At 37.3% G+C, this 27,037-nt stretch overlaps 3 protein-coding genes across 4 annotated transcripts; 2 read left to right on the forward strand and 1 right to left on the reverse strand.

Moving 5' to 3' along the window:
* The first annotated feature begins 325 nt into the window (after positions 1–325).
* On the forward strand, positions 326–2,674 carry LOC121985695 (COBRA-like protein 7). The gene has a single exon (XM_042539295.1). The coding sequence runs from the start codon at positions 486–488 to the stop codon at positions 2,550–2,552; it is 2,067 nt and encodes a 688-aa protein (XP_042395229.1). The 5' UTR covers positions 326–485; the 3' UTR covers positions 2,553–2,674.
* Positions 2,675–4,463: 1,789 nt separating this feature from the next.
* LOC121985698 (heavy metal-associated isoprenylated plant protein 5-like) lies at positions 4,464–5,748 on the forward strand. The gene is made up of 3 exons (XM_042539299.1): positions 4,464–4,664; positions 4,769–4,853; positions 4,918–5,748. Exons 1-3 carry the CDS (start codon positions 4,647–4,649, stop codon positions 5,526–5,528), a joined length of 714 nt encoding a protein of 237 aa, XP_042395233.1. The 5' UTR covers positions 4,464–4,646; the 3' UTR covers positions 5,529–5,748.
* Positions 5,749–5,881: 133 nt separating this feature from the next.
* LOC121985697 (phospholipase D zeta 1-like) lies at positions 5,882–26,512 on the reverse strand. Of its 2 annotated transcripts, XM_042539297.1 has the most exons (20): positions 26,165–26,512; positions 24,138–24,239; positions 23,525–23,646; positions 22,450–22,591; positions 21,837–22,004; positions 21,590–21,763; positions 17,555–17,797; positions 17,345–17,461; positions 15,959–16,098; positions 15,714–15,863; positions 15,437–15,593; positions 14,830–15,354; positions 13,530–13,640; positions 11,304–11,450; positions 11,043–11,240; positions 10,007–10,108; positions 7,908–8,039; positions 7,456–7,521; positions 6,380–6,441; positions 5,882–6,296 (listed from the first exon to the last, which is right to left on the reverse strand). In XM_042539297.1, the coding sequence occupies exons 1-20, from the start codon at positions 26,384–26,386 to the stop codon at positions 6,047–6,049; spliced, it is 3,330 nt and encodes a 1,109-aa protein (XP_042395231.1). In that variant the 5' UTR covers positions 26,387–26,512; the 3' UTR covers positions 5,882–6,046. The 2 variants fall into 2 exon arrangements, with proteins under 2 accessions (XP_042395231.1, XP_042395232.1); XM_042539298.1 differs by lacking the exon at positions 26,165–26,512 and having other exon boundaries at positions 23,525–23,615; positions 24,138–24,245.
* Positions 26,513–27,037: the final 525 nt, after the last annotated feature.

Genomic DNA, 27,037 nt, shown 5'->3' on the forward strand with positions numbered 1-27,037 from the left:
TTTGTATTTGAATTAATGTAAAGAATTTCACATTGAAGTTGTGCACTTTGCCCCTCTAAGTTTAGTAAAATAATTTCACAAGTGATATTTAAGCTAGTTGCCTCTGAATTACGGGATAAAATGTAAATTTCTAAACTATAACGGAGAATTAGAACAGTATGAGAAACTAAGGGCGTAAAGTGAAATTTTCTCAAAGAAAGAAAGAAGACAACTCACGTCACACACCAGTCACATGCTAGTGACGTCAGCGCCATTTTTCAAAATTGCAAATAGTCCGAAAGCCTCCCTTAAAATTACGCCTCCATTAAGTTCCCCTTCCGCCTCCTCCGCCTATCTTCCTCTTCCTGCTTAATTTGGTAGCGAAACAGAGTGAGAAACCCTAACGTGCTTCTCTTCCTTTCTTGTTCGTTCTCCCAGCGATCCTGCATCGAGATCACGCCAAGCTTCACGAATCTTGTGTTTCTGTGTGATCTGGAAGCGATCATATGATGGATCATTCGCGTTCTCGGCCCTCGGTTTTACTTTTTCTTCTCGTTTGTTTGCTTTCCGCCGACTCTTCTTGGTCACAGCGAACTAGGCCGCCGTCAATCGCGGCGGCGCCGGTGCTCGTCCCTGCCCCTGCTCCGGCCCTTGCTCCTGCTCCGGCCCTTGCCCCTGCTCCTGCCCCTGGCCCGTCGCCGGAGTCTCAATGCAACGGCATCTACATCTCTTACGTCATCGAGAAGCGGGAGAGGATCTACCCGATCACCAGGAACCCGGCGGACCAACCCTACTCCTTCCGTGCCACCGCCACCGTCCTCAACCACGGCACCGCCGACCTCGTGTCCTGGACGCTCCTCGTCCCCTTCCGCCACGATGAGCTCCTCGTCTCCATCGACGGCGGCGTTCTCGCCAACGGCTCCGCCTCCGCTCTACCCTACAACACCACTATCGATGCAAATGTCACTGCCTTCTCCGGCTACCCAAACACCGATCTGAAGACTCCGATCGAAACGGCCAACGATCTGACGCAGATTCAGGCTAAGATTTCCTTGGTGGGCACCCTCTTCGGCTCGCCGCCCCCTGCGGTGCCTCTGCCTGACTTCCTCGATCTCGGTGACCCTTCCTACAGCTGCGAGCCCCTCCCCGGTTTCAACGGCTCCGGCTCCGTTGATAGGTGCTGCCTCCGCGATCCTAATTACGTTCCTATACCGGCCAACATCACCGGCTACCTCGATCGCCGATCCGGCGATTTAACAATCGCCTACGACGTGCTTCAGTCCTTCGAGAGCAACTACCTCGCCCTCGTCACCATCGAGAATCATAACCCCATCGGCCGCCTCGACCACTGGTATCTCTCATGGGAGTGGGCGCGCGGCGAGTTCATCTCCTCGATGAGGGGCGCGTACCCTACGGTCGTCGACTCTTCCGATTGCATCTTCGGCAAGCAAGGGCAGTACTACAAGGACTTCGACTTCACCAAGGTGCTCAGCTGCAAGCAGAATCCCGTCATCTCCGACCTAACCCCATGGCAATACAATGACACCAATCTCGGCCGCATCCCCCACTGCTGCCGCAACGGCAGCCTTCTTCCTACCGAGATGGACCAGGAGCAGTCCATCTCGGCCTTCCAGATCCAGGTGTACAAGATGATGCCGGACCTCAACCGCTCCGTCCTCTTCCCGCCGGTCAATTGGAACATCTCCGGCTCGGGTCTCAATCCCGACTACAAGTGCGGCCAGCCCATCCGCGTCAGCCCGGCGCAGTTCCCGGACCCGAGCGGCCTCGACTCGGAAAGCCTCGCCCTCGCCAGTTGGCAGGTGGTCTGCAACATCACCCGCCCTAGGGGCACCAGCCCCAAATGCTGCGTCTCCTTCTCTGCCTTCTACAACGACTCTGTCGTCCCCTGCAACACCTGCGCCTGCGGGTGCTCAACCAGCAACCGTGCCCGGGCCTGCAACGCAATCGCGCCGGCGATGCTCCTCCCTCCCGAAGCTCTCCTGGTGCCATTCGACAACCGGACGGAAAAAACCCTCGCCTGGGCGGAGATCAAGCACTACAACGTGCCCTCCCTCATGCCCTGCGCCGACAACTGCGGCGTCAGCGTCAACTGGCACATCGTCACCAACTACGAAAAGGGGTGGTCGGCCAGGGTGACGCTGTTCAACTGGCGCGAGGACCAGTTCGCCGATTGGTTCGTGGCCGCCAAGATGGAGAAAGCCTATCCGGGCTTCCAGCAGATGTACTCCTTCAACGGGACCAAGATGGGCAACGACACCATCTTCATGGTGGGCATGCCCGGACTCAACTACTTAAACGGAGAAACAAACGGTACCAGGGACGGCGACCCCAGAGTGCCGGGAAAGCAGCAGTCCGTGATCTCGTTCACGAAGAAATTGACGCCGGGCATTGACATCCTCGCCGGCGACGGCTTCCCTTCGAAGGTCTACTTCAACGGGGAGGAGTGCTCGATGCCGGACACGATTCCTACCAGCTGGGCATTCAGGACCAGTCGACCTCGAATCTTCACTGCTCTGGTTTCCTTCTGCTTGCTGCTTCTCTCATCTCCCTAGAGCTGTAGCTCTCACTTGCCCGTTTGTCACTTGGAGCAGAGCAAAGCACGGCGTTGGATCTCTTGTTCATAGAATTGTTGCATGATATCTATTTAATATATTAGAAAATTGAATTAAACCAAGAAGAGAATTATATTATATATTATATATACCTTTGCTCTCATGCTCAATGTTGTGGCAAAAGTCTATGCGCATGTTTCTGATGATGAGTGGAACGTTTTAACTCAGAGAATGAACCCACAAGAAGAATTGAGGGGGCGTTTGGTTTAGGGTAATAGGAGTGAGGAATGGGAATGAGAATCATTGATTCCCATTGTTAATGTTTGGATTATAGGAATAGGAATACAAATAAGGGAATGAATCCTTGAAATTGGGTAATAACTCATTCCCATGTATCTCCCCTTCAATGAGCCATTACCCTTTTTTCATCAATCAAAATATTCCCTTATTCCAAAAATATCCTTGACTTAAAACTAAAATTTTCTCCATTAATATCAAATATCAAAATATATTTATTTATTTTTTCTTTCATATCACTTATCTCTCCTTATTCTCTCTCATTATATTTTCTCTCTCATCATAGTTTCTCTTTCATCATTTTATCACACACTTTCTCTCTCCTTAATCTATCCTATCACACTCTCTTTCCTCTTTTTTCTCATTACACGTTCTCTCTCATCATACTTTCTCTCTCCTCAATCTCTTCCATCGCATTCTCTTCCTTCTTCTTTTCCTCATCACACTTTCTCTCTCATCATGCTTTCTCTCTCCTCAATCTCTCCCATTACACTCTTTTTTTTCTCATCACACTTTCTCTCTCATCATACTTTCTCTCTCCTCAATCTCTCTCATCACACTTCCTCCTTTTTCCTCAACACACTATCTCTCTCATCATACTTTCTCTCTCCTCAATCTCTCTTATCACACTTACTCCTTTTTTCCTCAACACACTTTCTCTCTCATCATACTTTCTCTCTCCTCAATCTCTCTTATCACACTTACTCCTTTTTTCCTCAACACACTTTCTCTCTCATCATATTTTCTCTCTCCTCAATCTCTCCCATCATATTCACTGTTCTTTTTTCTCTCACCATACTTTCTCTCTCCTCAATCTCTCTCATGACACACTCTCTCCTCATTTTTTTCTCACTATATTTTCTCTCTCTTCATCCTCTCCTATCATACTTTTTCTCACATCATATTTTCTCTCATCATGCTCTCTCCAATCACACTCTCTTTTTTCATTTTCTCTCATCACACTTTCTCTCTCTTCATTCTTTCTTATCACACTTACTCTCTCATAATACTTTCTCTCTCATCATTCTCTTTCATCATATTTTTCTCTCACATCTAATTTTTTCTCTTATTTTCCTTTAAGGGTAAAAAAGGAAACTTTGATTTATTCCGATAGAAGATATACAACTAACCAAACATTGCTTTTAAGAGTGATATCCATGCTCATACCCATTCTCATTCCACAATACAATGATTTCCATTCCGATTCCTATTCCTAGGAAAGAACCAAACGCCCCCTGATTCTTCCTCCTAATGTGGTAAATCACCAGCCAAGTATCAACTGCGGCTATGCTCCTGGGTGTTTTGTCTACACTGAATGTTTAACTTGCCATACGCAAGAATCTACTTTCTGTATTCACATCATCGCCATAAACTTTTTACCCATATTTTAGATAAATATTCATCAAATGCCCATTCAAATGAATTATAGGCATTCACTTGTCAAAACTAGCGATAGCTATTCTTTTCTTTGTCCGGAAGGATTCTTCTTCGGTGGACATATCCCAAAAACAAAACAAAGATTTTATTTTATTTTTTTAATTTTTGACAGAAAAAACAACAAAAGAAGAGAAAACAAACCCCATAATGCTCTCTCTTTTAATCCTTGTGGTCGGCTGATGGATATATCGCCAAAGCAAGTTCTTTCCGGGATGCGTTCCATAACCCCAAACCAACCAACCACACTACTCCACCACGCTTTCAGCGATTCTCCCCCTTCGAATTCCTTTAGTACAAATACGCAGCCGACTCTCATCTTTCAGTTCCATCCCAAGAACAACGCTTACACAAGAGCTAGCCATGGTTCCGGAGCTTGAGGTGAGTTAGCACGATGGCCATTTTTCTGTCTGAACTCTGAACTCATCGTCGCCTGTTCTGATTTTTTTTTCTTCTTTTTTTTTTTTTTCAATATCGAATTGCAGAAAGCTCGAGTGACGGAGCTGCATGTCCGAATGGACTGCCGTGGCTGCGTGCAGAAGATCAAGAAGGCACTGCACAGCATCGACGGTGAGAATTCCTTTCTGGGAGTAAGCCAACGGTCGAATTGGCTAAACTTGGCATTGGTCTGCAGGAATTTTCAGCACGAACATCGACTTAGCCAGTCAAAAGCTGACGGTGGTGGGCACGGCCGAGCCAGAGGCGATCGTGAAGGCCATCAAGAAGGCGAGGAAGATTGCGACGGTCTGCTCGCACACGGAACCGGCCGGTGAGGCCACCGGAGGAGCAGCAGAGCCAGCAGCAGCACCGCCGCCTCCGGCAGCTGAGCCACCGGCGAACCAGCCTCCGGCGGAGTCTGAGACAACGCCACCCAAGGAAGAGGCACCACCTTCACAAGGCCAGGCTGCAGCCCCCGAGGTGAAAGAGGCAGTACCCGGCGAGCCCAAGGAGGTGGGCGCGATCATCCCCGTAGTCCATCACTATCCTTACGATCGCATCCCAAATTACTATCACTACAACGACCACTGCTACTACCCTTTTCCTCGGAGATATGAGCCTCCTGACTATGCATATAGCGGTTATAGTCACTACAGGACCTCGCCTTATGCTCTGCCGCAGCGTGTTCGCTACATCCAGGATGGTGTCGCCGGAGACGACTACAGTTATGGTGGCAATTACCGCCGTGGAGGAGGAGAAGTCTGCGTCTTCAGTGAGGAAAATCCGAATGCGTGCACCATCGTGTAACGGTTGAAGAATCGGAGGCATGTCTTCCTAGCCACAGCAAGCGAAGTGATGGAGATGACTTTTTTTCAAGTTCTCTCTGTCTAATTTCTTGTACACTGCACTATTTTTGTCTTTTAAATCTGAATTAAATAACATCGAATAGAGGAAGCAGAAGGACAACTTTATCGAGATTTAATTATGAGCTGCAGAGGAAATTGTCAATAAACAAAACAAACCAGTTAGCTATCTTCGAGTGGAAAATGCCTAGATCGAGCATGTTTTCCAACATTTTGACGATCATGCAAGATCAATGATAGATTACATCAAAATTATGCTATAATGGTAAATTAACCCAGGTAACAAAAGGACCGTCATTTTGAAAAGGCTTTTATTCTTTAGCCTATAAAAATCAATGAATGATTTATCTATCATGTATAGCTTACTCTGCTCCTGCACGTACAAGTTGAGAACATTTACAAGCCATGGGCTGCTGTGGTACACAATATACAGTGTATCGAAAAAGAATGTAAGTTCATAAGCTAATGAAAAACCTGAGAGGACGCATAGAACTCGCCCTCACTGAAACCAGGCCTCAAATCCTCATTGCACATAAAATCCAGAGGAAATGAAACCAGGTGACCTCTAACCATCTGTAGTTTCTCCATCGGATCCATGTCTTTGACATCTCCATTCTCGTATGTCTCCAACTTTTCAGGACATATTCCTAAATCAATGGTGGTATGTCTGAGTTTCTCTTTACAATAATTAGTGCTCTGTCGGAAGGCAGATCTGCATATTTGATCATTTTTCAGAGGAAATGTGAAAATAGAACTGAGATGCTGGAGCAAAAATGTTCGAGAATATGATTGTACCTGGTGTGGATAAGATCATTGGGAACGCATGAAAAGATAGCCTGGTATATCATTGTGTTTGTCTGACAGAAACAGATTTACTACCTTTAGTTAGAGCTAGTATCAGAAGCACACATGCATTTTTTTTTTCTTTAAAGGCAAACAAGAGTTTTATCCCCTTTCTTGTAATAATAAGCTAGTTTGCAAGAGAACAATGTGTCTCCCTATCTTGTAATGGTATGTATCTGGATGATGAATGATACAAGGAGTGTGCAAATTTCCGATGTCAGAGTTTTCTGTGCTAGGTGTCGGGAAAAAAAAAAACAAGCAAACTTGCATGCAATCAACATTACCCCATGGGACGAGAGAGGTTTACCAATTTGGAATGTCATTCCTGTGTCATAATTAGAACCCTCAGCTAATGCATATTTAAATGTTCTTTTTGTTTTCCCTTTAATTTCATTTAAAAGACTTTCATGCTTGCAATATACTTTAATAGGGAAATTCTCTTTTATCAAGGCAAGGGCAAAAGGAGAAATCACAGATCTTTCAAACACAGCTTGATAATGATGATAGTTCATTTTAAATTATTCAAAGGAAAGATTGACATTTCACATTTCTTCTGCACAAATGCATCCTTAACAAACCCTAAGATATAAATAAATTAAATAAAAAAATAAAAGACAATATTGAGGTTTCATTGATTATAATTATCTCTAACTATCAGATATTAACTAATCACGAACTCAAGTTATGATAAAAGATGATTTCTCAAAGTTAATAAAGTGAAATGGAGAGTGCAAGCAAAGATCCATGTAGAATGGAGTGAGATGATCAACCTTTTATATTGGCAGGTCACACAATACAGCTTGAGTTTGTCAGACTGAATGTCGGACATGAGTACCAGGATAGACAAATAGTCTAATTATGACAATGACTAATATATTCTGTTCCAATATTTTTGGAAAGAGAAAATATTACACAATCAATAACTAATGTTGGACTAAAACTTCATGATAACGAGCATGGTAGCGCACTGATACAGGAGTAAAGCAAACAAGTAATTGGATGAAAGAAAGAAGATACACTTTTCTCACCTTAGCAGTTGTCATCCATATATCCCTGTATGTGGCCTCAATGACAGGATCTCTAATCTGACTAATCTGTGAAAAGAAAAAGGTTTTAAAAGGCTAACATAACAAGATCTCTAATCTGCGAAAAACAAAAAAAAAGCAAAGACAAGAACTTATGCATATTCTATTTGACTGTGGCTCAAGTACAATATTCAAACTTTGTATCACTGTCAGTCCAGTAAGATATCTAAATTGACAAGTTGCAATAAAGAAGACTGATCTTGCATGAGGCAGTAAAAATCAAAATAGGTGCTATTGTGGGATATATGTGAACCTTTAGAATTAAAAAGAACGCCAAGAAATAATTTCACAATTCAAAATGAAAATTAAGTTGTTGAGATCTGTAGGTACAAGATCATCCATAGTACACATGGTAGAGAATAAAGTTTCAAGAATAGCAGAAAATATCTACTAACTTCATCAGCACGAAGACCCAAATGTTCCAGCCACAATGAGAGGCGAAGGCTAAGAGAAAACTTTCCAGCTTTCCATGGTTTGCCATTCATAAATGACTCAACAAATTGTTTATCTTCAATAAGAACACCGATCTGAGCAAGGCAAAAGTTCATTAAAATATAATTAGCCACATAAAAATCAGAACAAAATATATTTGCCTAGGGAAAATAATCAAAAATATAAAAAGGAAGCTTGGCCAGAAGTGTGTATGCAGAGTTTAACTCCCTCACATTTTGTCATATGCACTTTGAACATGCACTCATGCAGTCAGACCATATATGTGGTTGACTTAGCATGTCCAGTTTGCATGATGCATATGGTGTTGCACATTTCTGTAGGTAATCAGTTGCAAAGCAAACCTTTTATCAGGTACAAAACCAGATTCATATCTTCTGGCCTTGAGCTCTAACTTGATGTTGATTAACTTCACGTGTTCAGTGTTTGTTGGATGACCATAATCTCAACCAACTTATATATATATGGTCTAACATTCCCTCCTAAGTCCAAGCAAGATCAGAAATAGGTTAGGCTAATGGAACTTAGAGAGTGGTACAAACAAAACCTGAAATCACACCGCAAACTAGTGATAAACGGGGTGGGCCAAAGCATGGACTCGTATCCTATGCACTACACCATTTCAAGGTTGGCCATAATCTCAAATGTGGTACCTTTTGGACGTCATGCTAAAAGAATAAGCTGGCAACTTTTCCAAAAACATAAGCTATTAGATTGGTAACCAATTTTTATATTAATGGCCTTTTTGATAATAATTGTATATTGTTTTCTTAAAAATTGCTTACTTAGATTAAGTTATTAATAACTACACGAATTATGACTATATGAAGATAATGTTTTAAATATTCATGGTCTAGCATTTTCCTGATGTAAAGCTTTCCTGATGTAAAGCTTTCCAGAATACCCACCAACTCCATAGTTGGATGACAAAATTTACATCTTGTAAAAAAGTAACTTGTCTTCATCTAGGGAAAATATAGAATCTAGCTTTAGAGTTCAGCTAATGAGCAGCATGGAAGTTCTTTTTCCATACATTTTGGGATGATTAAATGGTGGGTGAAGTTCGCATGTGTGCCAGGATTATGAATAATTGTAAATCGCAGTAAAGAAACAAGTCTACAGGGACAAGTGGAAGCACAAAACAAAACAAGGAATATATATTATATGCCAATGTGAACACATATTGTGACTTGGAAACTCAAGTTTATAAAAGAATGATGCATGAAAAATAGAAACATGTCCTATTATGGTGGAGGAAAGTGGATGGAAATGACAGTTATCAGCAGTAATAGTAATTAGTAGGGTAGTTAATATTTTGAAGGAGTAGTAGTTGTGTCCTGTTTGTGACTATAGGGAAGGATTCAATTGTGATCACACAATGTAAAGGGGTGTGCTTATATATGTCCGAGATATACAGTGTTCTCCATTGTAATTTCTATCATTTCTCTCGTCTTGAACATCGTATTCTCTACTCTACGAATGAGGCACAACATGGCCAGAGGAAGCAGCAGGAAGCCCCAAACTTACCCTTTCTGAGGAATAAACCTGTTCTTCCTGTCTATTGACAGCAGTTTAGAGTCTCTCATTCGATCCTCCAATTGGGCCCAGACCACTACACTAGATTTAGACAATCTGACTGGTATGTAGAAAAACAACTATCAAACAAATACCAAAAAAAAGGACAGCTTGGTGCACGAAGCTCCCGCCATACGGGTCCCGGAGAAGGATCCATTGTACGCAGCCTTACTTGCTTTTTGCAAGAGACTGTTTCTAGGATTCGAACCCGTAACCTTTTGGTCACATGGCAACAATTTTACCATTGCGCCAAGGCTCCCCTTCTAACTATCAAACAAATACAATGTTTAAAAAAAAAGAGATAATAGAATGAAATCTACAAGTTAGCATTTAAAAGAATATAAGAAAATCAACCAAAGCATTTGACTAATCTGACCAGAGACATACAGGTAACATAAATGCTCTAGCATATGTTGTGCAAATGAATATTTATTAATTTAGAAAGGCAAATATTAAAGTAGAAGGATACCTCAGAATCTCTAGATCCTAACAAGCTTCTATCATTTATGTTAGCTGAACCAACTAATGCCACCCGATCATCAACTATCATCAATTTGCTGTGTACATATATCTGAAAGAACGAATTCCAAAACTTAGGAACTTTGGAACAAGATTTTTTTTTCAAAAAGTGGAAAAAAAAATGTTAAAAAAGAGTTCTTTCCTGCTACTGAAATTGAATATAAAAATTGTGGATGCAAAAGTTTCAATAGAAGCATATTTTACATGCCGATGGATATAAAGCACAATGACAGTAATACATATCAATAATTGCCTCAAGAAACAAATATTCAATGTAGCTGAATAACTTGTCACTAAGAATTAGATCAGATTATATAGTCAGTACCCAATATAATTATTTGCTTTTTTGTAATAACCAGGCTGTGCATGTTTTATTGATAATTAGGTTGTACCTCCCTCCATATCCATGAGGCCGGCACTAGGGGGGCCGTTAATGTAGCGGATCTACATTTTTATTGATAATTAGGTAAAGATAGATATCATTTTTGTGAAACTAAGAATACACGAATATAACAACAGATTTTTCAAAAAAAAAATAGAATGTTATTAAGATGTTTGTAATTTAAATCCAGTTATTTCATTTTCAATATTAATCAATAATCTACACTAGAAGAGTATATGAGGCATTTTTGGGACACTGGCAGATGATTGGCCAATGCAGGGGCTGACTCATCATGCCTAAGGCATGTGCATGGTCAAGGTATGTTGAGCTTCTAGCCATGGATGCTCAGCAACAGCATGTCATAAGTTTGCTTACCTAAGTTGTATCACTCACAATTTGATGACAAATCCAATCAGTTCTCAAATTCAACAAGGACACATGAACGATAAGAGCATTCAGTTAGGTCTACAGATTGCGTTCAGTAAAGCCTACAGATTGGATGCCATATCTATCTTATGGGAGTGATATGTCAGATATAAGCAACTGCTGTGAGAATGAATTATTAAACATGATAATTTCAAAGTGTTGACTATTAAATCTTCACCTGATTTGTCGCCAAAGGACCTCCATCAGAAAGTCTTCCATATGATCGAAGGCCATAAAAAGAAATGTAATCATGTGCTCTAGGACCCATCAAGTCATATAGATTCTGCAATATTGAATTTGGGCCTCTACAAATGGTTCGATATTGCCAATGCATTATTGCCCTCACAGATGCAGCACCGCCATCATCAATGCCACCCTGGGACAAAGGTTGTCAGATGAATACCAAGGAAAAGACAACTAAATTATTAATATATGGTACCTGGAATCCAGGTAACAAGGGTATCACTATTATGACCCTGAAACACATCTTTTCCCTCTCGGCTCTCAGAATTCTCTGGTATAGTGCATCTAAGACACGGTTCCTTATTATCACATCGCCTGAGAGCCCTGATATGAAAAACTGATTCTGGGAAAAAAATATAAACAATTTCAGAAAAGGTACTCCCATACATTGACAGATAAGCAAAATATAATGCAAACATGAACCAATATATATAACAACAATATTTTTTTGTATGGATGGATTTATATAAAACCTTGAAGAAAGAGTGGCACATGAAAAAGAATTTGAACAAAGGAGGCAGCAACTAATGATCAAAGGGATTAACTGGTAAGCTTTAAAAAAATAAAGAAGAAAAGAGAATATTTGATCATAGTACAAAATGCCACAGTACTTACTGAGAGCCTGTTTACTTAAGTGGATGGACAGGAGGGAAGAGAGGGAGAAGGAAAGTAGAAAAGGCAAAAAATAAAATAAAAAATCATGCTCCTTTTTCCTCTCCATCCCTCTTCCCCCCATGTACCTACTCAAGTAAACAGGCAATAAAGGGCCCACCAACAGATACCAGCAAGAAAGAACCTTCAAATGATGGAATTTTCTTGACCCATAAAACTAATGAACACTTTTAAGTCTTGTAGACTGCTATGCTAATTATGGTTTTGAAGGACAACTTGACAAGAAGTCACAAACTGTAAACAGGTACAACATACTGAAGGAGAAATGATTTTTAGTGAGCTTCAACTCCTATCAACTCTACATGATTAGGAAAATACTTCCCTTTTATGAGGGATAATATGCACTTAGAAAGCCACGAGTTCCACTCTGTCCTGTTTATCTTTCCCTCCCTCCTCATGTTTCTTGGGTGTCTTTAATCTAGTCTTTATGACCAAGTTATTCTGCTATCACAATTTGCTTTATGAATTTATATTCTACAAGCCATGATCATCATTTAACAAACTGCTCATTAAAAAAAACACTTCAAGGAGGCTAGTAGCACTTATAGATATCAAATTTTATTGTATTTAAATTTTTGTATTTTAACTTCGAACCAACAAATTAGGTTTTAGGGGAAGAGCTGCAGTGAGATTGGCTTTGAAAGGAATCTGTCATGTAAGCATGATGAGGATCACGTAGGCATGGTTTAAAGTGCCGTGCCGAAACGGTCGAAACGTCTCGTTCCGCTCGGCGACCGGCACGACCCCGGCACCAGACCCACGACAGGTGCGACGTGTTGCGCGACCCCGTGGTCACAGCAGAGGGGTCACTCTGCAACAGTAGCGGAGAGGTCGCATAACCCTTCCGCTGCTGCCGTGGAGGCATCGTGTGGCCGGGGTTGCACAACCAACGTGGTCGTGCCGAAGGAGTCATGCAATCCCCGTGGCCATGGCTGGTCGCGTAACCCTGCGATAGCACTGAAGTCGTGTGGGCTTGCGAGTGGTGTCGGATTTCAGATTTTTTTTTAATTAAAACTTAGGTTCATTTTTTTAATCAACTCCTAGTTATGGTGGAGATAATCTAAAGAGACTTAATTAAACCGTAATAAAATTATCTAATTAATTTTATATTTCATTTATTTTAATTTAAAAATTATAATAAAATTTTTATTTATTTATTTATCTATTTTCATATCTTTTCCTTTTTTTAAAAGATTATTTTTTATATTGTTTATTTTTTAAATATTTATGTTAAATATTTAAGTTTTTAATTAATATATTTTTATATTTAAAAAATACCAAAACTATATCGGCACGGCACGATACGGTACCGAAACTGTATAGTTCCGATCAAGGACCGAAACCTCGACACGGATCCAAATTTTAAACCTTGCACGTAGGTTCAAATCAGGATCATTTGAATCATTTTGGCCAATTTAGGATTGAAATAAGTGTTTATTTGGAATAATGCAGTTTAGGTGCATTAGGTTGGTGAAATTTTTGAGTGGTTGGGAGTTGGGACACATATATATACTTCTCTCTCTCTCCAGAATCCAAAAGGCATATGCAAGTCTTTTAGAAGACCTTAGAAGTTACAAGCTACTAAATATGGTAGTCACCTCAAACAATTAGTAGCAAACAATTATGCAGTTCACATTACACCTTAGTAGCCACTTACACATTGAAGCCTTTTTAAAGCCATGGGTCTATTGCAAACAATTAGTTGGAAATCTTTATAACAAGAGCATTGCCAAAGGAAAAAAATTCCTACCTCAATGTAAATGAAATAATCTGCTTTTTCAATAAGGGAAATATAGGCATTGTGAATGCTCTCTTCAGTCTGGCTTGTTCCAGCTGACCATTGACCTACACTTCTAATGATCTGTAACCAGTGAAATCAGTAAAAAGTAAGAGAATGACTGCATTCATCTAAGTAAACACTCGATAAACATGCCACCAGACACATCCTACATGCTATATATTATATGAGAATGTAAAAAATAAACAAAAATATAATTGTGAGCTCAACTCCACAAAAGGTCTCCCATGTAATTTTTACTTCCAATTCATATGTTAGGAGTCTAGGATTGCAGCACAGTTAAACAAATATAAGCAGGATAATCACATGATGATTGAAATAGGTATTCTCTCAAATGCTAGCTTAACTGTGAAATCTAACTGTGTGACTACTTAACGAGTTCCCCCTATTCTTAATAACAAATTGAACTAAACGAATATCAAAATGAAGAAGGATATTTTTCACATACCCAGAAGCAAGGTTAAGTAATTAGTTTTAGATATCCCTGCTAGCAATTTAAACCTGAAAGTTGGAAGGATCATAAAAGAGAACAAGGTCGCAGATTTGCATGTTTGTTGTTTCTATGCATTTTACTAATGTTGATTCCTAACATGAGATAAGGTTATCATGACATCAAGCCCTGAAGCTATAATATATTTGTGAGACATATTAAGCAGAAGATCAAAAGTTGGTACAATTACAATAATGGTCAGACAGTACGTCTCATTCAAGTTACTCAGTGGTTAGTTGTACTATAGATTCTTATTGCTCATCATTCCTCCCCTTATTACAAACATGCTAATTTCAATCACTTAAAAAAGAAATATAAATTTTCCAATGAACAAGCTCACACTTTAGGATTTTTTAAATGGCACAGAATTGAGAATCTCAACAAACCATCAACTTATAACTAACCCTATTCAAGTACCATAAGTTGCCATGAAATGCTAGGGAATTACTTAAAATGTATAGAGAAATTTTCAAACATATGAATGAATTGCAATACCTATAGATAGAAATGATGGCACTGCAATCATACAAAACATCTAATTTGGTTCATATCCTACAGGTCTAGGAAATCAATGCATGCTTTATTTTGCTTCAACAGAAGAAACATACTTTCCGAAAGAGAGATTCCAGGTAACAAATTCAAGAAAACAAACTATTTCTCCAAGTAGTCTCAGAAGAAAAAACTAAAAGTTGAAATCTATTGTTAAGAAAAACTATGTATAATGTAGAATAGTCTCTTCTATGCAACTTCAATTACACCAACCTGACAACGGCATAGTGTGCGAGGGCCAACTTGTCTAGCTTCATCTGCAGACACAACTTGATCGCCTCTCTCTTGTGTTTCCCACCACTCATCCATATTTTGAGGTGGGGCGATCACATCATAATGGTTTCCCCTCTCTAGTTGGGGAGATCCAAGGTTATCAACAAAACCTTTCATCTGCATGTCTTGAATAGGATGTTCAACTTTGATTCTCCTCAAGGGAAAGGGTTGATTCTGGTTGGCTCTATTTCGATTATCCAAAAGACCACATGAATTTTCCAGCACATATTTTTCTCTATCATTTGCTGCTTCTAGCCCATCAGGTTCTTGTGGTAATAGCAGTGGAATATCTTGGTATGATGTAGACGAAGGGAATGACCTTGTCTTTTTAGCATCTTTGTGATTTTGAACTTGTTCCTTGTTTCGTACATCGACTTCTCCACCATTTCCCATGTAATGTGGAATAACCATGTGATGCTGAGGCATCAGCAAGGGAATTGCTTGCTCATTTGCAGCTTTGTTTCTCTAGGAAAAAAACCATTTCCAAATGGAGTCAGAACAGCAAAAGTTGGAAGCAAAAACTTCCTTTCAAGTAACATGAAACAACCTTAGCATAATTCCAGCGCTGAACAAAATGCCTTGCAACATCACGACAGGGTGCCCCCCAGAGAGCACACTGGACGTCATGCCAAGGCATTCGAGGATATTTTTCACGATCTAATTCTTCTTTCATAGTATCTTCCCAAGAATTAGGTTCTGATTCCCTAATTGAAAGAGACAGAGAAAAGATTTTGTCAAAATGCAGAACAATAATCAATTATCAAATTAAATATACCAGAGTGGGCATTATTTAATTTGATTAAGAATCAAAGCATAAAAAGTACCTAGGGTTGTAATAGTCCTTTCCAGGCCACATAAGAGGTGGGAAATCACCTACTTTGTGTTCAAAGTTGTCATAGCGTCCAAAACACAAATCAAGCCCTCCAATGAAGCATATTTGATTATCCACAATAACAATTTTCTCATGATGAGACCTATTTTGTAAATGAAGCAGTATAGACACACCATAGAATCAGCAAGACAAAGTTATCCATAATCAAGCAGATAAAACAATTTAAGGGTTTCATACCATAAATAAACACCACTTGAAAAATGATCTGGATAGCGTAAAACTTTTACATTCTCATGGATGTTCAGTAATCTTCTCTTACTGTATTCGCTGTTAATCTTCAAAGCAAGAGCAACCTCTTTGTAAAGAAGAATATGTATCTACATTTTATGAAAGAGAATGTTGTCAATTGCAGGCAAGCTAAACCCACGAATAAAAAGGTTAATTAGTTAAAGGTACGACATGCTAATTTTTTTGGACATGTATGTTAGTTATCTGATGAGATGCCATGAATTGTGGAATAACTAGTGTCAGTTTGTAGAAAAGAAATGGAAGATCTCCACTTAATACATATAGTATTCTGAGGAAACAAACAGATGACTTTTCATTTATTCAAGCAATATTTCTGCAATGTGTGTGTGCGCGCGCGCATACATTCTCATAACTCCTTAACTGAATGAAACATGCCTCCTGCTTCTAAAGATCCATGAAGAAACAATATCCACTGCCAGATACATGCAAATAAATTAGTTCATTGTGGATATGATGCTTCTTCATTGTGTTGGTAGAGTATTTTGATTGATTGCATGATAACCAGCATAACTTTTACTTGACTCTTGATTGATCTTTTTGACGACGGATATAAAATGAAATATGTTTAAATGATTTTGATAGTTAGAAACCAATACCTAATTAAATTAAGGACTACAATACAAACAATAATCTGGCAAATTTATAATATGATAAGAACAAGCTAACCTCATTAAAGGATATGAGTGAATGAAAGAATGATTTACTTCATATGATTGTTTTGTGATGAATAAAGAATTCCAAGTAGATATTAATACCATTAAAGTGTGATTAAATATCATACCAACAAACATGGAAATTCTAGAAAAATTACATTGCATACATACGTACTGAACTATATCATATAGTTTAAAATCTTTACCATACTATCTATCACACAGAAAATATCATACAGAAGCCCATTTTTCAGTCCATGCTTTACAACATTCAAACAAAAACATGAAAATATTTCTTTCTTGTATGTTCAAAATAGGAAAGGTAGGATCAGTTAGCATGCCTTGATACATATTCAGATTACATGTACTAAAAGTATGAAGGGTGAGTTAATTTAAATTGAAGAGTATAAGGTGCCAATAAAATGTAGAAAATAAGCAACAAGAAACAAACTTGAAATGGTTGAGGAAAGAAGACCACAAGACTATAGTTCTATTTAATGGAGAACCAAATTCTTAGAGCATGGTATACAAACTAGATGTTACCATTTGAAAGTTCAATTAAAGCATCAATTATGGACTCAACTCGCCATAACAAAATTACTAGAACATTCCAAAAGAAGAAATTTGAAGATTCTTTTGAAAGAAATGTTTCAGAATGTACCTGAACACCTTGTTTGGCTTTTGCCTCTAACATCGCATCAAGTCGTGAAGATCCATGAACACTAAAAGGGCGTCTTAAGTACAATTCGGGGCACAACCACCAGCCAGTAATGAATATCTGCAATGGACTTCCGTTGATACAAAATTCTGAATTACAATAAAAAATGCCACCTAATAGTAAATGGCATTAACCTTTAAAAATCCTTTGTACCTCTGATTTCGCATCCTCGATTGAACAAGCAATTGCTTCGAAAGAAGCTTTGCCATCAATGAACCATTGAACATAACTATCATCTTCAGTTAAACCTCTTGGTGGTGCAAAGGAACCAAAGCGGTGAGGATAACACCACCCTTCCGGAGGCCTTAACCCAGCATCATTTATTGCAGCAACCCAATCCCTAACTTTTGCATTACTTTTCATCCTTATACTTACAGTACGATTCCCACAAGATATCTTGTGAAAGAAACTTTTATTAGACATGCAGGAATCTTGATATCATTAATAACCAGGATGTCTACAATTTTTTTTTCAGTAAAATGCTAATTGCCTTGTGTTACCAGATGACAGTAAGCTACTTGAATCAAATATTTAGGCAACTGTTTAACTCAAATATGTTCAGAAAAAAAGTTGAATATCTCATGAATATCCTAGCAAGATCATATTTTCACCAACCATGGAAATGATGAAAAATAAAATCCTGATCAGGTTGGATAGACGGCCATAGATAATCAGAAAGGTGTTCTTCATGTATCAAGATAATTATTGTTTAAAATCCTAGTAATATGAGAACTTTAAGGTTGGTTTATTTCAAAAGCTATTCTAGGAGGATGAGAATGAAACTATTTCACCAAAATTCTTTATGTATTTTTCACATTGAGAAATTTGAAGAGGCTTATACCTTTTCTCTTTTCCTTGAAAGCAACCAACATTGAATACCAAAACAAATCAAGCATGTTTAACAGAAACAGTCTAGTAGCACAAAGAAACCCTTGCTCATGAAACCATGTCTTATATGCTAGGCTATCCAAAACAGTCAAGGCTTTTTTTAACCTCAAAATGAGAATTTTCATATTTTGATAGAAAAGAATGACAATTTTTTTTTTTTGCTGACCAGTTACATAGATAACTCATTCTTCTTACATGATTATTTTTTAAAAAAAAACAAGATTGAGATCAACATTGAAGATGGCATTGCATTTACTCCATTGAACACCTTTTTCACCACTATCATCAAGCCAAATACATCTCAACAATTCGGGGTCAGCTATATGGATCTTTTCTCTTTGCTGAATTGTAATCACTAGCATTATTCATATTAATTATGTCATTTTTGTTATCTTAAATAGACCTATCTTTGGTATTCCTCTACTCCTTGCAACTTCCAGTCTAATCTATTCAACTTGTCTAGTTTAGACTAATGGTTGTTTTGAAAAATGCAAATCTCATCTCAACCAACCTATATATAGATTTATAAGCTATGAACAAAGAGTTGGCCTCTTATATTTGTGATGTTTATGCCAATTAGAATTTTTAGCATCACAATGAATAACAAAATGCATTGTGCAATGTGTAATCCAAATGTTAAGTGTTTGTCAAGTTAAGAATTTCTTTAGTGCTCTTTCATAAATTAAAAACTAAAGTTCATGCCTCATGCTAATTATTATGAAATAAACCACCTAATATTAGTCATTTTAAAATCTCTTTCCCCTTTCATGTCCTCCACGTGACATCTCAACTTCTGAATTTCAACATAAGTTAGAATTTAGTTAAAATAATTTAGTTTGAAATTATCTTCTGGGACATTTACAATTTTACAAAAAATAATGTTCTATATGCATCTAAATTTAGGCTAATCAAGTACCATAAAATTAAAAGACTCAATTAAAAGCATATTAATCTACATCCAATTGTAAAATTGAGAAACTCATTTGAATACTGTATTCGTAGAAGATTCAGATTTGTCCCTAGATCCACAGAAAGCATTACTCTCCTTAAATTAAGCAATTATAAACTAAAGAGTTAGATTATCCTTACTCTTGTCCTCCATCAATTTTAGCAATTTATGATTTATAAAAGTAAAAAACAAAAGGGAGAAGTTCTCATCATGAGACTATTATGTATTTGTTAGTACTTTTTATTTTATTTTCCCTTTATCAGTGTTTTAAAAAATTATTTGAACACTTTTTTATAAATAGGATCATTGAATTTTTCATAAAGGGCAGCCCGGTGCACGAAGCTCCCACCATGCGAGGTCCCGGGGAAGGATCCATTATACGCAGCCTTACCCTGCTTTTTGCAAGAGGCTGTTTCCAGGATTCGAACCCGTGACCTTTTGGTCACATGGCAACATCATTGAATTTTTCATAATATGTCTAAATGAGTTGAGGAGTTATAAATTATTGTTCTTCACAAGTATAGGATAGTAAAAGTTCCTATCTATCAAAGTTATATTAATAATACAAACAATTCTTATATGAAAAAACATTAATAGATAATGTCCATCTGGCTACTCAAGATTGGGAAAATAAACACTACGAACAAAAGATGAAACAAGTACAAAAATTTCTATCAGATCTTTTAAAATGACCCCGTATGATCTTGAAATTTATTGAGCAATATAAATTCATCTGATCTGAAGTTATCTTATAATTTTTGTCAATAATTTGAAGACTGCCTATCTGAGAACGGATGGCATGAAATAGATGACCAAAGTAGTATGCATATTACTAATGCACCTTAAAAACACAGATTTTAGAACTTATATAGTTAGCGTACATCCCAATAGATAACCAAAGTAGTATGCATATTACTAATGCACTTAAAAATACAGATTTTAGAACTTATCTAGTTAGTGTGCATCCCAATTCCAAATGAATCATGGATTCAAATATCCTGTTGTGTTGGTCGGCTCAGGAACAAATTTTCGTTCCGCCTGTGGACAGGCACTAGCATGGTGTCGCAGATGAAGCCGCAACTTCATGGCATCCATCATGAGGTCACGGAGACAACCGCGACCTCAAGGCATCACGGAGGCCGTCACGACCTCGCGGAGACCGCCGTGAAGTCTCCAATTGTTATTTAAATTTATTTATTTTACATTTTTTATTTTGTTAATCTTTTAAAATTTATTTAGCTATTTTTTTTATTTCTAACTGTTAATTTAAATTCCTTTCCTTATTTTTTTCTTTTATTTTTTTTCGCCTTGATTCCTTAATTTTTTTCCTCCTTTGTTATTAATTTTTTTCTCCTTCCGTCCACGAAGGTAAATAGAGAGGAAAAAACCTCTTTAACAATGGTTAATTTTTTTCATCTAACTATCCATGAAAAAAATTAGTCTTAAACGATGGTTAATTTTTTTCCCTCTATCTCTCCATAAAGTAAATAGAAATGGATTCTCAGAAAAAAAATATAATAATATATATATATAATATAATTTCTAACTTTATAAAATATATTAGAATTAAATTATTATATATAAATTTAGTTTAATTTTAAATCGATTAAAATAAATCTAAATTCAATTCAATTTAAATCTACTTGCCATTTCTACGTTATGAACTTTGATATTTTACAAGATAATATCAAAATTTGAACTCAACTTTCAATAACTCAAAGATAACTCGATAATAAGTATCTATAATAATCAAATATTAATAAAAATATTTCTTAATTAATATATTTATATTTTAAAAAGTACCGAAACCATATCAACATGACATGATACGATACCGAAATCATATCGGTCCGGTCATAAATCAAAACTTCAACTCAGCTCAAAATTTTAAACCTTGAGATGAATAGTTATAAAAAAAAATTAACTTTTACCCAAGTTATATTCCTATTCTTTTCCTTCCATTCCCTTTTTTGATTCTAGGTCACCAAACAAGGCTAAAAGATTCGAACCCTACATAGAAGAAGCTGAAAAGGATGATGAATTCATATATATTATATAGGAGTTATCCAGAACATCCACATCACAACAAACGTACAAGTGAATGGATTCCTAAGTTGAAAATTTCCTGTTATTGTTGATTATTCTATTGGAGAAACAAAGCCTTTGTTTTGCACTTCATGCAAATTTAATTGGACGAGAAAGCTAACTCGATAATGCAATCATGACTAGCATGGCAATACATTGAACTTGAACAGGTTGCCTTTGTGTTTAAAAGTAGACACCAGACAAGCAGTTTGACAGGAAAAGCAGGAACGAGAAACAAACTGAAATAAAATTAAGGGCTAGCATACTTGAAAGCCAAAGCGGAGAGGATTGCGTTCCTTTGTCTCTTTTGCTAAAAGAACACGGCCTTCCCCATTTCCATCTGAAGAAGGAAGTACATCGAAAATAATAATGTCCAAAAGATTTGTGTCATAAGGATCTTCCAGTAAAGCCAAGAATCCTGGTTTCAGTACAGCCCAGACCTACAGAGGTGTTAGGATTCCCATTTGTGCACATGATTTAAAATATTACAATTAACTTGATTACAATAGATACCTTCTGCCAACTGCCATTACAAAAACTAAACAAGTGGCCAGAGCAACATTTTCCATCATCATCATTTTGAATCTTTGGCAAATGTCTCACCATAACATAATCTTCTTTTAGCTTGGGTCCATACTCAGGCAAAAATGATAGCCTTGAGACCTCTAAAAACCTACAAACCTGCAAAATTTGTACAATTGCTGCATAAGAAAGAAACAATGAACACCAAAATATATTGCAACTCGATAAGCTTCAATCTCAGGAACCAAAATGTGCTTCAAAATCAATGAAAGATAAAGAGAATAGCCTTGAAGGCACTCCTATAAAAGTAAAACATTTTCAATGTATAATTTAATGTCACGAGAATATCCAAATTGATGCATCAAGCCTAGGAAATGATTAATATTAATCAATCTAACAAACAGACAAGTAACTGGAATAACTCAGCAGCAAATATCCAAAATCTAGAAGTTCATATTATCAGTCATAAGATCATATTTATAAACAAAATATTTTTCCTTAGATCTTTTCCAATTCCAATATATGATTGATTCATTCACACCATCCGCATAATTTGCTTTTATGTTGTTATAGACATTTAGGGTACTCAGACTCAGTTAAGTACCTCTTCAGAATTCACAATATCCAAGTTCCCCAAAAAATGATTCAAATAACCTTGCATAGCCACTTTTGCCCTGTCAGAAATGGAATGTTGTCTCCCTAGTGCAGGCCGAATAATTGGAAATGCAGCGCTAGAAGGCACATCTCTGGAGGAAAGAAAAATGTGTAAGAATAGTTTTGAGGCCTCATTTGGGCCCAACGAAATGAAATTTTCTAGTTTGTAAGAACTTAAGAAAAGGAGTATATAGAGTTATTAACCAAAGAATAATTCAGCTGTGCAATGGCGAGCAAGTTGTGAGAGTTATTTGAACATAAAGATGAATTTTTGCATTTCAAGTTTGGTGAGATGAGGAACATATAAAGCATCCTAACATCTATAATGCTACATTGAAAAGAAAAATTCTCAAGACCTAGTAATATGTTGTGCCAAATAAGGAAAATCAACCGGTTCATGCTCGCCCATACCTAGTTGTATTCCCCTACAATGGGCCGGTAAGGTAAGGTGAAGTAGCAGTACCATACTTGCCCGACCAAGAAGTATTAGCACTGGACTAAGATCTTAAACCACGCTAAGTACAACTAAATAACGTCATGTTTTAGTGTTCTAAAATGTACTATCTCGAATATCATTCTAATCCAATATTCCAACGACCATCAATTATATTAGTTCATTTTTTATATTTTTAAAAAATGTTCATGCAAGAATCCATCCATATTTATCAACTTGACAACCAATATATCATGAATGTTTTTTTATATCCTAGACATTATCAAAGATAGTCAACCAGATAGAGTCCAACATAACCAGTACTTATTCTGGTTTTGTATCTGAACAATGTTTTTATTATCTGAATTACTATTACAATCATCTGTTAGTGTATCTGAAACAAAAGAAAAAGGTTCAACATAACCAGTACTTATTCTGGTCACTCCACAGCTGTCAGGAAGGAAAGTTAATTTTTTTTAGGGATACAAAACTATTTGAATAAACAACCATAACAACTTATCTGTTAATTATTTTAGCATTCTCATTCAACAAAGTATTAGCAAGGACTCAGATTAGGAATGCCAATAATCACCTTTTCCGTGCTGATAAAGTCTCCTCTTGCAGTAAAGGAACAGGCTCATCGTCCGCTTCATCATCAACTTGCATAACAGTTGTATGATCCCCTATACCAAGATTTTGAAGCCATTCTTTAACCTTCATTATAAAAAAGAAAATAATATCAAATTTCATTTGAAATAAAACACATGTGGATTCTGGTGTCCAGATACCTTCATTTTGAGCAGAGAAAGGAATAAAAGCAGAAATGAGAAATAGAACTTTGAAGAACACCTTCTAATAATGTGAACAAAGACACATATAATGTATATATGAAGCACAACTAAATGAGTAGACTTTTTTTTTTTTGCTACAAAAGATTTGCCCCTTCTATGAAATAATATAAGATGGTTCATCAGCACAATAAATAAAAATAATGAAACTTAAAAGAAAGAGTAATAAGGAAATTGTATTAAGATAGAGTTGAAAGCATATAAATAGTTTGGGAACCACCATAACTTGCAAAATTTTACTTCTGACCTCTAATAAGGCAAAAACCAAAGTAATAACAAAGAAAACTAATAATGTGGAAACAATGAGACGAAACAAGCATACATGAGTGCAAAAAAAGGTTAAAATAATAGATTCACCTGCTCCTGCTTCTCATGAAATTCCTCAATAAACGCTCGCTTTTTCAAAGTAAGATGTAGATATAGAACATGTGAAGCTTTCTTTATTAAGCGCCATTTGAACTGCTTAACAAATTACAGAAGTTAATAAATGACGAATACAATAGATGATCGTTTACATTCAAATATTCACAATAGTATGATAAACTGATAAAGTAACATAGATAATGCCTAGATATTTGAAAACCGTCATTGCAAAAAAAGTAAGCAAACAAATTCCAACAATAGCATACTAAGTGTTTTGATGAGCAAAACAAATATGAAACAACAAAATGATCATACATTGTATTTGCAGAATCCAAAGTATTTTATTTGCAGGAATATAAATGCAACTATTGTGGAATATGAAGTTCAATTTCCCTAGAATGATATGTATAAAAGAGCTTCAAGCCAATGCCAATCAATAATTCGGAAAACAAAGTAGTATAAAAAGAAAGACAAAACAATGAAACAAATGAAGACACAAGATTTATTATGTGAATGTTATCCCACTGGAGACAAAATACAATGGACCAAAAAAAATTAAAATTAATAGGAAAAGTACATTCAGCTAGAATATTACTAGTGACATAAAGATTCATATAGCTAACCTAAAACAATAGGAACTAACACCAGTTGATGGTAATGATAGTATTCAATTGGCGAACAAGGTACATGAAGCATTAGAGATATTGATTTTTATTTTATCAATGTGTATTTTGGTGTTTTAAGAATCATAGGCTAATACCAATAAAGAACTATCAACTAATATGAAACTAAGGTAATCCAGATGGTAGGAAAAAAGCACTGCTAGTTCAAATTAAATTGTTCCAACACTACATTAAGAATATAAATTTGATTCTTTAGTAGTTATGTATTACTGTTAAGCATACATGTGTTCCTCACAAAAATGTGACAAAACCTACATGAGAGTATTCCAAATTTTCATGTCCCGGACTTTTAACAGGAACTTGGTCAAATTAAGTAAATTGGACTACAAGGGATCAAAGTTATTCCAATGATAACAGTGAAAAACAAGTGAAGTCAGGGGAAATTCTCCCTTCCCCCTATGATTGCTAGTTTTTGAATTTTTCCACCCTGATGTTAAAAAATTCCGCTTGTGTCCCAACAGGTTGCAAATTTTCGCCACTTTATTCACCAAGCCAGAATCTTCAGGGTTATCTGTAATCAGGCACATATGCCATTCTAAAAGCCTATGAGAAATGTGAAAGGAAAAATGTTGCACTTGCTTATTCTTGCCAGAATAAACACATTTCAGGCTAGGTAGTTGTACATGAATCCTAATGGATAGAGTGTAGGGAAAAAGTGACAAGGGTTCACAAACATTATGGTAAACTTGACACTTTTATAACTTTGAGAGACCAATTGTAGAAAAGTGGAAAACATAGGGGAGTGAAGTTTCCCTTAAATATCTATGCAACCAAATAGTGTTGGAGGATTACGCAACCGTGAGAAGAAACAAAATCCTCAATCAATTTAATAGTGTAACAAAATGGGAGAGACAAATGTATATACTATGCTTCCCGCTCTAACGAAAGATACTAAAGAAGCCCTATCTATCCTTGAAGAAAATGCATATTCGGATATTTCAACAGTAAATCAGACATGCCGGAACTTTTGTTTCTTCCAACACTAAACGAATATTCTAAAATCCCCAAGCACTTTTCTCTTTTCCCGTCGTATCATCAATCAAAGTGAAAAAAAAAAAGTCACACTACTCCGCAAATTCGAAGTATGGATACCATTAGTCCACCAAAACACATCTGATCGACAATTTTAACATCGATCCAGTAAAGGAGTAAACGGAAAACCAAAGACGCAATTTTGAATCGTTAAATATCATCATCGACCCAAATGGTTAGCCCCAAATCACAGATTATACAACAACTCACACCTGCAAATAAACAATCTAGCAAGTCCTCTTTTCTTTTACAGTAACATCCGAATCAGGGGAGAAAAGGGTGAAGCAATACGACGTAGAGAGGCACCTGCTTGTAATGGAAGTCGATGGTGTAAGTGAGGAGCATGGGGCTGATGTCGCCGGCATCGGGTCGGGACACGGAGACTATCTCCGCCACGGGCAATTCGTTGAAGATCCGCGGCTGATCCGGCAATCGGAACGAATGCGACGGCGACGGAGACGCCGACGGCTCCGACTGCATCTTCACGTAGCGGTGGCCTGCATCTTCACGCAGCAGATCCGAAGACATCCTCGGACGTTCAGGCAGCGACGGATCGGGCGAATCCGCCTCGCCGGCGCGACAAAGAAGGGCTCTCTCCCACAAAATGCGTGATCGTTTCCTATCTTACTTCCTCTTTTCTCCGCCTGCTTATTAAATCGTTAGTTAATTGATTAATTAATTAACCTTGTGGACTCAAAAAAATCGCGTGGGCCGCTTGGCTTCGGATCTACGGAAGCCTCGTGGCTTCACATGTGATATCGTGATGCGAGCAAATGAGGAGAAATTTGATGGTAGGCGGTTTGACTGGAATGCAGATTAATGAAGGGATGGGTTGACTGGAAAATACTGACAAAATTATGGTTAAATTTTTTTAGAACAAATAAATTATCCTACTATTATTATTACTAAAATAATTATTTTATATTTCCTTTTAAGATAATTTTGTAATGAAAATCTTGAACAATTAATCAAATAGTGACGTTGCAAAGCAGATTTTAACCCTAAGTGGACAAGACATGTGTGGCGTACGTTAGCATGGACATCAAAATTCGAGTTTTGAAGCACCAGCTTGCACTTTATTGGATTTCGACGCATTATAGAACTAATTTAGGCGTTCATCGTCGAGATCAAGAGCATCGATGCCTGGAAATGTGCTTCATCGAAAGCAGGCCTTTTTCC

The sequence above is a fragment of the Zingiber officinale genome, chromosome 5B, assembly GCF_018446385.1.
Source record: "Zingiber officinale cultivar Zhangliang chromosome 5B, Zo_v1.1, whole genome shotgun sequence".
Taxonomy (NCBI): domain Eukaryota; kingdom Viridiplantae; phylum Streptophyta; class Magnoliopsida; order Zingiberales; family Zingiberaceae; genus Zingiber; species Zingiber officinale.

Bases quoted from the DNA above. Each gene is read 5' to 3' on its own strand.
- LOC121985698 (XM_042539299.1), top strand. The intron at 4,854-4,917 runs GTGAGAATTCCT...ATTGGTCTGCAG, and splicing joins GGCACTGCACAGCATCGACG to GAATTTTCAGCACGAACATC.
- LOC121985695 (XM_042539295.1), top strand. From the start codon at position 486: ATGATGGATCATTCGCGTTCTCGGCCCTCGGTTTTACTTTTTCTTCTC.
- LOC121985697 (XM_042539297.1), bottom strand. From the start codon at position 26,386: ATGTCTTCGGATCTGCTGCGTGAAGATGCAGGCCACCGCTACGTGAAG. The intron at 8,040-10,006 runs GTATCCTTCTAC...TGCCTTGCTCAG, and splicing joins TAGGATCTAGAGATTCTGAG to ATCGGTGTTCTTATTGAAGA. The intron at 7,522-7,907 runs GTTAGTAGATAT...TTCTTTTCACAG, and splicing joins TGGGTCTTCGTGCTGATGAA to ATTAGTCAGATTAGAGATCC.